At 51.6% G+C, this 11640-nt stretch overlaps 2 protein-coding genes across 9 annotated transcripts in view; both read right to left on the reverse strand.

Annotated features, from left to right (window-relative positions):
• STH (saitohin) overlaps positions 1-841 on the reverse strand; it is a 4304-nt gene extending 3463 nt beyond the window's left edge. Inside the window, 1 exon segment of the mRNA XM_012802824.1 lies at positions 786-841. Coding sequence (XP_012658278.1) covers positions 786-841 — 56 coding nt within the window.
• The window catches only part of MAPT (microtubule associated protein tau), a 52021-nt gene that overhangs the window by 20930 nt on the left and 19451 nt on the right, over positions 1-11640 (reverse strand). For 6 of the 8 annotated variants that reach the window (XM_012802940.2, XM_012802938.2, XM_012802939.2 and 3 more), the window contains 3 exons: positions 8840-8895; positions 5261-5384; positions 1072-1337 (listed from right to left, as the gene is read on the reverse strand). In XM_012802940.2, the coding sequence (XP_012658394.1) occupies positions 1072-1337; positions 5261-5384; positions 8840-8895 (446 nt within the window). Of the gene's footprint in view, positions 1-1071; positions 1338-3270; positions 3325-5260; positions 5385-6449; positions 6648-8839; positions 8896-11640 lie in introns of all 8 variants that reach the window. The other 2 variants (XM_003786227.3, XM_003786226.3) reach the window with 2 other exon arrangements.

The raw sequence follows: 11640 nt of genomic DNA on the forward strand, positions 1-11640 counted from the left end.
TGTTGTTGTAGTTGTCATTGTTGTTTAGCAGGCCTGGGCTGGGTTCAAACCTGCCAGCCTCAGTGTATGTGGCTGGCACCCTAGCTGCTGAGCTACAGACGCCGAGGCACTTAATTCAGTATTATAAGGGAATTCTGATTAAGGCTATTTTCTTTTTTTTTTTTTTTGGACATTTTTTTTTGCCGTTTTTGGCCGGGGCTGGTTTTGAACCCGCCATCTCCGGGATATGGGGCCAGCGCCCTACTCCTTTGAGCCACAGGTGCTGCCCTTGAACTCTTGAGCTCAAGTGATCTTCCTGCCTTTGCCTCCCCGAGTGCTAGGATTACAGGAGTGAGCCACCATACCCAGCCATGATTGGCATTCTTATAGAAGAAGAGAACAGGACACAGAAAGATACCAGAAATCTGCCCAAAGACCATGTGATGGGGGGAGCTGGCCGCCTGCAAGCCAGGGGAGAGGCCTCAGAAGACACCTGCAGACACTGTGATCTCAGACTTGGTGCCTCCAGAACTAGGAGGAAATGCATTTGTGCTGTGTGACGGTAGCACCCTGTGTGCCAGACCTAACAACCTGGGACGAGAGCACAGGGACAGGAGGGGGTGGTCCAGGCTGCCCCTCGGAAGCCCATGTTTCTCCACCTTTAGAGAGCTTAAGGATTTCATGAGCACCTGCTCACCTCTGAATAATCAACTGATCAAAATACAACGCTCAGTTTTCCCAGAACTGAGGTTCAAGAGAAACCTAACCTGAGCAGTCGCCCAAGAGACGCCAGAGATGCCACCTACAGACTGTGCCACATTCTAACCACGAGGCAGCTGGGGAACTGCTGTGGTGCCCCCATGCTGAGAGCCACAGGCCCTGGAGATACAGCCCTGCCACTTCTGCCCCATAGCAGGATCCTTCTCTCCCTGAGCAGGGCCCTCAGGGAGCGGGGAGTGAGCCGATAAAGAACTGAACTACCCCCTGAGCCTCCTTCCTTGGAGGGATCCAGGGGTGCTGGGTGAGGGTGAGAGCCCAGCCCAGGGTGGGGAACCCCACCCTCCATGCACCTCCAGCCACTGCGTGCCCTACCTTCCCGCCTCCTGGCTGGTGCTTCAGGTTCTCGGTGGAGCCAATTTTGGATTTGACGTTCTTCAGATCTGGCATGGGCACGGGGGCCGTCTGTAGGCGGCTCTTGGCGGAAGATGGTGACTTGGGTGGAGTGCGGACCACTGCCACCTTCTTGGGCTCTCGGGTTGGAGGTGTCGGCAGGGACGGGGTGCGTGAGCGGCTACCAGGGGTGCCTGGGGAGCCGGGGCTGCTGTAGCCGCTACGATCCCCAGATTTGGCAGGTTCACCTGAGAAGGAAGGAAGGGAATGAAGCCAGGACCGGCAGGGGTGTTAGCCAGCCTGGGGGCTGCCTGCGCTGTGAGTCCATTCCCAGGCTCAGGACTGGGTTAGGTAGTCGAAAAGGTGGACGGCTCAGTGCCACCAGCAGGAGGAAGCCCTAAGCACATCTCCAGAGAAGTACCTTCTCCTGGCCTGGTCACTTAGGGACAGAAACAGCCCATCTCCCTGGAAAGCAACAGAGTGGTTGTCAAAGGACCACCCTACACCCCCTACCAGAGAGGGGACCAACTTTACCCCACAGTCCTGGGTCAAGAGATGGGCTGCAGCTAGCTATGTGGTCTCAGGAAAGTCACTTTCCCTCTCTGAGCTTAGAGACTTCAACTTGAAAATGGACATAATTATAATGCCTTCAAAGGAGACAGACTCTAGGCAGCACTCTGAGGTCCGGGTCCATGTGACCCTTTACCCACAGGGTAAAGTTCAGGGCTCTGCCCACCCTCTCTGACTCCTCTGTGGAGCCTGGGCTCATGTCCATGGGTCCTTAGCTCTCCAGACAAGACAAGCCACTTCATGCTATGGTGCCCTGCCTGTTCCCTCTCCCAGAACGTCCTTCCTGCCCACCAGGCATGGCAAATACCAACTCACCTGCCCTTCTAGGCACCACCAGGAAGGCTGAGTCTTCCTTCCTCTCGGGACAGACTCTGTTCCTCCCTCCTCTGGGTAGCCCTTACCCCTGAACTTGTTCCTGTACTGTACTCCAGGCACCCATTACCCTTCAGCACTTTACTATTCTGTCTGCTGTGGGGGTCAGTGCTTCTCAAAGTGGACGCCTGCATCAGAATCCCTGGCGCTTTCCAGGAGGAGGAAGGACATATAAAATGCAGATTTCTGGGCCCCATCCAGCTCTGATATTGCACAATCTCTTGAGGTGGGCCCTGGAAGACTATTTTTCTCTCAAGTTCCCCAGGGATTCTTGAGCAGACTGGGTTTGAGTACCTCCCCCCGCCCCCCAGTAATGAGTCCAAGGTGTTATGTGGTCCCCTCCAGCTCTGACAGCCTCAGCTCTGCTGGCCCCCTCCCTGCCCCAGGATCAGCTGAACCAAAGGGATGGCAGGAAGGGGAGAGCCACTCTGTAGGAAGTGCTCAAGCAGCCAGCGGGAAACTCGTCAAGGGAAGAATTTGGAATTCTCCAGTTTTGAGAATTTGGATTTCATGTCTTGGGCATCACTAAAGTCTTAGTCAAGCTCTGTGGCAACAGTGGAAGCTTTTTGCTTTTTCGGGTGGCGCCTGTGGCTCAAAGGAGTAGGACGCCGGCACCATATGCTGGAGGTGGTGGGTTCAAACCCAGCCCCAGCCAAAAACTGCAAAAAATAAATAAATAAAAATAAAAATAAAAAAACAATGGAAGCTTTTTCTTCTTTTCCACTTAAGGAAACAAGAGATGGGGGAGGGAGGCTCTACCTCCTCAGCCCTCCTACCGTCCTGGCTCCCTGGCAGTGGTGGCTCAAACCCTTTCTGTGTCTTTTTACTTGCACAGTGACCTTGGGCAAGTCATTTCCCCTCCCTAAGCCTGTGTTTTGAAACTGGTAGGTAGCGTCCAGCATGGCATCTGGTGCTCATAAAGGCCAGTGGGACTTTCACATCTTGGGACAGTCCAAACCTCCTTCATCCCCAAATACTGGGTACATGCTCCCCACCCCCATAGCCCCTGACCATGCCCATGTCCCTGGAGTAGAGAACACGCAGGGTTAGAAAGTCCATCAGGCGGACAAATCTACGCAAACCACACACAGGAAGAAAAACGAGTCCAGGCTGTTCTGTCCTCAGGCTCAGTACAGGAAACCTGCATTTAGAAGCGGAGCCTCCCAGCTCTAGAAACATAAGCCAATGATCAGCCACGCAGAGGGGGTCTGTCCCCCAGTGAAGCAGGCTCAGAATTACCTTTCTCAGACTTTGCCCCTGCGGGGGGTGGCTTTCTCTGCACTTGCTTGGTAGCTTAAAAAAAAAAGATCCACAGAAAGTCTTGTTATAGTCAGGCTTAAACAGGGCCTTAATGAGTTCTCCACTGGGGAGGCCATGAATGGCCCAGCCAGTGCCCCAGAGGGAGGCAGGGAGTGGATTCAGGGACCAGGGCCCGTGCTGGTGGGAGCAGGTCAAAGGGACCCAACAGGGAGGATGTGCCCACCTGCAGGCAGCCACCTGGGAGCAGGTAAGACCCAAAGAGAAATAAATGCATGTCCTCATTTCAGGTTGTTAAACAGTATGAGTTAACTGGGCTGATGTTAAGTGAAAACAAGGCAGGATCCAACCTGTATATAAAATGCAACCAAAATTCTGCTAATAATCCCTAGATTGTATGTATCTGAGGAAAGCACCAGGCAAGGAAACACAAACGAAAAAAACCCAAACACCAGTGGGCCTTTAAGAGCAGCTCCTTGCAGGTGCCATCTCATCACACAGGAGGGTGAAATGCCGCCACAAAAAAACACAGCAGGTTGCAGGCAGGCTCTGAGAGGCTTCCTCCGATCAAGGAGAAGCAGCATAGGCAAAATCCAGGCCAGGCTTCATCCACCACCCACTGCAAGGGCCACAGGCAGCCTGGGCACCACCAAGGAGCAAATGGAGGCCAGATGTCCCCTGAGTGGGGCAGAATCTAAACCCAGCTGCCTGGAATAGGTCACCAGGGCAGTGGGAGAGGGAACATGCTAAACCAGGCTGTCCCTAGTCCCCAAAGAGGGTGACTGCTCTCCATGGCACCACTGGATGCAGAACACTTGACTGAAGCCCTGCTGGGCGCTCAGAACCAACAGGACTTACTGATAGGAGCCGGGGGAGTGGGCACACTGTGCGACTGCTCAGCTAAGACCCCTGGGTTTGGCCAGAAGATTCCAAGCCAAGCCTGCAGGGTGACTGTCTCAGGGGCTGCTCTGATTCATCTGGGACTGAAACACCCCACACTGGGCTGCCTCCCTGGAACTCTGGCCTTGGGGTCAGAGAAGCTGAGAGAAGCCCCTTACCTGCCACTTATTAGTCACGTGACTACATTCTGCTAAAATGAGCCAGTTAGACTGAGTCCAGCAAACTCTCAGTGTTAGGCTCAGCGCCTGTAGCTCAGTGGTTGGGGCACCAGCTACATACACTGAGGCAGGCAGGTCGGAACCCCTCCTGGGCCTACTAAACAATAATGACAACTGCAAAAAAAAAAAAAAGCCAGGTATGGTGGCAGGCACCTGTAGTCCCAGCTACTTGGGAGGCTGAGGCAAGAGAATCACTTAAGCCCAAGAGTTAGAGGTTGCTGTGAGCTGTGATGTCACAGCACTCTACCGAGGGTAACAAAGTGAGACTCTGTCTCAAAAATAAGCTCTTAGGGTCAATTTCTTCATTCACTGATACAAAGTGGGGATTTGATGTCTACCTCAGACATCAAAAAGTTTAAGAAGAAAATGAGGCCAGGCACAGTGGCTCACACCTGTAATCCTAGCACTCTGGGAAGCTGAGACGGGTAGACTGCCTGAACTTAGGAATTCAAGACCAGTCTAAACAAGAGGGAGATCCCATCTCTCCTAAAAATAGAAAAATTAGCTTGGCATTGTGGTGGGTTCCTGCAGTCCCAGCTACTTGGGAGGCTGAGGCAGAGGGACTCCTGGCTTGAGCCCAGGAGTTAGAGGTTGCTGTGAGCCATGCCACTATGACAGTCTACTCAGGGCAACAAAGTAAGACTCTGTCTCAAAACAAACAAACAGAAAAAAAAAAGAAAGAAAGAAAGAAAGAAAAGAAAAATATAGAAAAAATAAGAAAATGAGCAAACACAACTTAGTGAACAGGAAGGTGACGGTCAGCTGGAGCATGGGGACGTCGGGGCATCCTGGGATGATGGCTGTCCCTTCTGAGAGCATCCTCTGACTAAGTTTCAGGAACACAGTCTCCTTACCAGAGCTGGGTGGTGTCTTAGGGGCAGGCGGGGTTTTTGCTGGAATCCTGGTGGCGTTGGCCCCTTTCTGACCAGGAGGGGCCGTTCCCCGGGGTGTGGCGATCTTCGTTTTACCATCAGCACCCTGCAAGTAATTGGGGCAGAGTGGTTTTTATCATTGGGAAAAGTTAGTTGCTGAGAGTCAATGCCAGCCCCATCTACCCCTTGTCTCAATGAGATTGGGGGTGATCCTTTGCCTACCAGATGCAACAACTGTCTTCTCCAATCACAAGGGTTAGCTAGGCACATAAACCCACATAGCTTCACCGCTTCACCCAAATGCCAAGTGTCCTGTGACCATTTCCTCCCAGAGGAATTATTCACATGAGTTACCAGCATGAGTCGTGCTAACATATTTTACAAAAAGACTACGAAGCTTATAGCAATGGTCAGGGTCACTGTCTACTCAGTGTCAATTAATGTGCAAGACATCAGTGGACCATGCCTTTAGAAGCCCATTTTCTGACTCTGATTATGGATTTAATTGACTAATGGTGGGTGATTTCTCCAGAGATACCTGGAGACAACTGTTTGCTGAAAACCTGACCAAGGAATGTTAAACAGAGCTAGGTGGTATTTTTTTATTCTCTCCCCAAACCCCTGAGTGACCCAGGTCTCAGTAACTCCTCAGGTGTGCTGGGAGCCCTTGGCAGTGAACCCCAGCATCAACCAACAAACTGGCCAGAGGTCGGGAGCAAGGACTGGCACAGCACAGTCTGCTGAGCACGGGCAGTGGCTGGGACTGCTTACCCAGCGGGTGACCTTCAGACACAACACAAACTCAAAAAAGAAGCAGACATTAACCAAGGACCACAAGATGGGTTAGGAGGTGTGAGCTGGTGGGACAGGTGCGTGGTGACGGCTGTCCAACCCAAGTGAGGGCAGTCCGGAAGCACTTCTGGCTATCAAAGCCAGGAATGGAGAAAGGAACCCAATCAATGTGGCAGTGTTCAAACCAGAATCCCACTGCTGAGAGGCATGGCTCTGAGGTCCCCTCCCCTCTCTACTCAGAATCCTGGCTGCCCTATGAAGAAAGGTCTTTGAGGCTAAGAACACACTTGCAAACTCCAGACAGAAATCAGCAGCTCAGCACCTGTTACAGCGAACCACAGTAGAGCTGCCTGGGTCTTTTCAAAGGTGGTTTCCTTACCTTGAGTTTCATCTCCTTTGCTCCAGAACTGCCAGTTCGGGGAGTGACAGAAGAGACGTGTTTAGGAGAGGAAGGTGGCTCTGGGCACACGGCAGGGCTGGAGGGTTGGATCAGAGGGTCTGAGCTACCAGGAGTGGGGCGTTTGGGGCTAAGGCAAGGCCTATTTTTCAGGGTTTTAGCACAGGAAGGTGTGGATGTCTTAAATATAAACATAAATAAAATCAAAATAAAAGTCAGCACATGGGGGAGGGAAACAAACTGAAAAAAGGACAATAACTAAAAACAAATAAGGCAGTCGCGGTTTAAAGCAGTGATCTTGCGCTATTTGGCTCACATCCCCTTATCGGCCTTTCTGATGGGCAGGAGCAGGAAGGGGCCTGTGCTCCCTCCTCACGGAGCTGTTTACCAGCTGGACACACCCACTATAACACCCGTGATTAAACTTACATACAGCAGAACTTTCAAACGAGAAGATGTAAAATGAATAGAAGTTCTAGAATGTTCTTTCTCCGCCCCAGTGGATCTTCTGTGTCCCCGACATTGGAGACCACTGGTTTAAAGGTGCTTCATATGAATACATCAAAGGAGATCACCAAGGTACCTGAGTCTTAGGATGTTTCTCAAGGAAATGTCCCCAGTGTGTCACACGTCAGAAGTGTCCCACTTTCTACTCGAATTCAGGTGCGGAGCTTCTGCCTGCCCACCAGCCCTGTATCCCCTTCGACCCCTCTGACAGAACAATGCTACAAAGAGGATGGTGCCTGCCCTAAGTCTTAAAGATTCTGTCTGACACAGTTTAGGTTCCCTATGTGAGCACGCAAGGACACGCGCACACACACCCACAAGCCCTTTCCAGTTAAACTCTTAGATAAAACTAACATTAAAGCCACCTGGTGAATTCCAATCTGGCCACTGTTAACTTTTGAAAAGGTTCCACAAAAGCAAAGAGCCTGGGGACAGGGGTCCCTGCAGCTAGATACCCTCAGGGAGGGAGCTTTCCCCTTGGGGAAGGGCACCTGGTGGTGGCTGACACTCATGGTTGGTTCTGTCTCTGGGGGCTTTATCAGAAAGGGGAGGCTAAGCCTAGGGGCGCTCCAGGGAGAGAGGCAGAGCCATAGAGCCAGGTCGGGACAGAGACATCATTGGGTTTCTTGGGAGTGTTTCCTCATCGTTCTCAAATTCTTCAGGGAGGTGACTGAGACCCACTCGGGCCAGCCTTGGTGAGGAGAGCCCCAAGGGATGGGGCAACAGTGAGAAGGAAGAGGCACAGGCTGTGGCCCTGGGCTGGTGACAAGGAAGAACAGCTAGGGTGGGTACAGGTGACTGCTGCTCCCCTCACTGTGCAAGGCCTCTCGCCACCTGGCCAAGGTTTGCAGCAGGTCTGCCCCCTCCTCAAACTCTGAGCAACTCCAGGGCAGAGATGTTGTACCCGTGTGTGCCAAATGAACAAACGAATGAATGAACGAATGAATGAGCGCGTGGCTGCGTGGGGCCAGTATTGCCTGCCCCTGCACTACATGGGGGAGTATGTGGGAGCACTACGTGGGGGAGCAGCAGTCACCACCACTTCCGGCATCAGGCCAGAGCTCTCCTAGCCCCTGTGGGGCCCTCAGCTGCCTTGCCGGGTAAAGCCTTCGTGATGGGGGCCCTGAAGACACTGCCAGGAGCTGCCAGCACCCTGACGCTATAGCCACACTCTGCATCTGGAGACCCCCTAACAGTGCCAGTCCTGATTAAAATCCAGATGTTTCAGACAGAATTTATATTGGAAATGTGAGATAACTTCAGGAAAAATAGGTCTGATCTAGGGCCATGGTGGGATTTTCTAGGAAATACAGGGCTGTGCAGTGATGGGAGCATTTTCCAAGGTGCAAAGTCACTGACTTCGTAAACTCAGGCGAGACTGAACGCTGAGGACGGGCAGGGCCTGTGGCGAGCAAGCTGCTTCAGCTACTGTCCTCAGGGTGGTTTTCAAACACACCTTCATTTACTGTCATGGTGTCTTTTTTTTTTCTTAAGACAGAGTCTCCTCTCTCACCCGGGCTAGAGTGCAGGTCATAGCTCACTGCAGCCTCAAGTGATCTCCCTCCCTCAGCCTCTGGGTAGCTGGGACTGTAGGCATGTGCCACCAAGCCCAGCCCAGAGTGTCATTTAAACTATGCTAAGGAAACTGCAATCAGGAGAGTGAACATTAACCTGTGAGCTGCCCTTCCCTAGCATTAAGTATCAAGACAGATAAATGCTGAACTTTTGAAAGCCTGCACACAATTACAAATCGCTTTGAATAACAGTCATCCTTTAGCAACAAATGCTTTCCACGTTCCATGTGGGAATCAGCTCAGACCTCGGAAACAGCTTCTCCATAAACTTCACTGGCACCGTCAGCTTACCTTGGTTTTTCTGTCATCGTTTCCAGTCCCATCTTTGCCTTTGCTGACCATGCGAGCTGATAAAATAGAAAATGAGAACGTATGTTACACCCCTTTGCGTGGTTCACAGGGACCCCCGGCTGCAGTCAGGCTGCATTTCCCCGGGATCCGTCCATGTTTTGTTTAGTTGGGGCTGGTGGGAACCCCGCTGGTTGTCTTTCCCCTTGAATCTGCTAGGTCTCTCTTTGTTAGTACGAACACAACACATCGGCAGGAGCGGGCAGCGGGCTGGCCGAGGGTGGGGCCATGCAGAAGGGACGCAGTGGAAACTGTCATGGGTCCACGTTGGCACAGAAGCTAAGAAAGGTGGATGGTACAGGCTCCCCACCTACAGGCTCTGCCAGGGTCAGCCCCACCCAGCGGGGGCCAACCCCACTGCAAAGATGGGACAGTTCAGCCAGGCTCCAGCTGACTCGAGGGTCAGAGTTGTCTCTACCTATGTAGAGCTGTCTCTACTGATGGATCTGGCCTGGGTCTCCTGTGAGGTTCTTTTTCTTTCTTTCTTTTTTTTTTTTTTTTTTTGAGACAGTCTGATTATGTTACCCTTGGTAGAGTGCTGTGGAGTCACAGCTCACAGCAACTTCAAACTCTTAGGCTTAAGGGATTCTTTTGCCTCAGCCTCCCAAGTAGCTGGGACTACAAGCACCTGCCACAATGCCTGGCTATTTTTTTTGTTGCAGTTGTCTTTGTTGTTTAGCAGGCCCAGGCCGGGTTCGAACACACCAGCCTGGGTATATGTGGCTGGCGCCCTACCCACTGAGCTACGGGTGCCACCTCCTGTGAGGTTCTTGCTCACTCTCTTGGCCTCGGGGACTGACTGGAACCCCCTCTGATTCCCCTGCTACATGTGGCCAGTTTACCAATAGTCACAATGCCCACTCTCCTGGCCATCTTTTGCTAACCATCCACCTCTTTCCTAGTCACCTGTCCCCAGAATAGGAGGCAGCCTGGTAGGGATGTGTTTGTCCCCCAGGTGCTGGTCATACCCTCAGAGCTTGCCCTCACCAACAGTGCATCTGTCACCAGTCCCAGCTGCTCCCGGATGAGACCAGCCAGGCCTGAGCTAGCCTCTGGGCTAGCCTTTGACCCACAGGCCTCCAAAGGAGACCATCCCTGCTGCTTCCCCAAATTAGCTACACACTAGTTATCTTCTGATACCCTATACCACTGGCTTTTGTGTTTAGGAAGCCACACCCCTGGGAACCCAGTCCTCTGAGCCGTCTGGCGGCATCACCTCTAACTCCTGATTACAGATTTTCTTTTCTTTGGTTTCATTGTCATAGTTCCCCCGTCCCATTTCCCCAGGATCCGTCCATTTTCTGGACATGGGACGCTTTGGAGCTTCTCACTGGCTACAGGAGACTGGATTTCTACAGGGGCCAACACTGCCAATCTAGCCCCGAGGTTTCCCAACTTTACTGTGCAGCTGATCACCTGGAGAGGTTGCTGAAATACAGACTCCTGGGCCTCCCCCATAACTGGGTCATAAGTCTCATGTGGCACCAGAAATCTGCATTTTAATAAGAGCCCCAGGTGGACCTGGCTCACATATTCCTTCCTTTGCCCAAATCCACCAGCATCGTCCGTCTGTGCCATGACAAAAGCATCTACTACATCAGCATTTCCCAAGCTGAGGTTGCCCTGAACAATCCCTCTTTCAGGGGATGTTGGCAGAGGGGAATCAAGTACATTTGGTTTACTTGTTTGTTTGTTTGTTTGGAGACAGAATCTCACTTTGTGGCCCTTGGTAGAGTGCCATGGCATCATAGTTCACAGCAACCTCAACCTCTTGGGCTCAAGCAATCCTGTTGCCTCAGTTTTTCATTTTTAATAGAGACAGGGTCTCACTCTTGCTCAGGTTGGTCTCGAACTCGTGAGCTCAATAGATCTACCTGCCTCAGCCTTCCAGAATTCTACAACTATAGGTGAGCCACCACACCCGGCCTAGTTCAAATAAATTTGGGAAATGCACTTCACGTTACCTTCTCAGAAGGTCACAATCTGCATTAAAGGCTCTGACAAGTCCTGCAGCAGCAAAACCTAAACTTTGGTTAGCCTGTTTTTCCAAACTTAATAGGCAGTGGAACACTTGTTTCCCCTCCTGGACACACCCATTAACCTCTGGTGGACTAGTATTCAATAAAACATCATTTTAGGAAACATTGTAGCAAACGTTCAAGTCACAGTTATTTGTCCCACAATGTTTTGGAATTTAAAATAGGATACAAGATATTTTTTCCCTTGAACACAGGTTCCTTTATATCTACATTTCAAAGTTTTCTCTCCATGTAGAATCTAATCACAGTTTAACAGATGTTTGCAATTGTGAGTTTAGGTAGCATCAATTTCTGGGTGTTATGAATCATTCTAAAATGCTAAGGGTCCCAAACCCACCAATGAGCCTGCCTTATGGCTGTGAGGATAGAACAGACATAAACCACTTCCCCTAGCCTCTCTTGGCGGTGAAGGGCTGCTGTGGCAGTGATCCCAGGGGCCAAGCTGTGCTCTCTGTCATGCCAGTATAGGACCCTGTCGTTCTCTGCTCAGGGAAAGGCACTTTGCACCAGAGATTTTGTTTCTGCTTAGAGTCTCTCTCCTGCCACTAGGCAGGGCAGGGGTGCTGGGCCAATGGCTCAGTGTAGGCTGTTGGGCCCCTCCAGACGCTGTTACCTCACTTTCTGCACGTGCCCGCTGCATCTCTCCAGCACTTTCTGGAAGGCACTGTGGGGTATGTGTGTGTGGGGGCCTCTCAGAGTGGACCT

This window comes from Otolemur garnettii, unplaced genomic scaffold (genome assembly GCF_000181295.1).
Source record: "Otolemur garnettii isolate 467f Iridium unplaced genomic scaffold, OtoGar3 scaffold00018, whole genome shotgun sequence".
In the NCBI taxonomy this organism is placed as follows: Eukaryota; Metazoa; Chordata; class Mammalia; order Primates; family Galagidae; genus Otolemur; species Otolemur garnettii.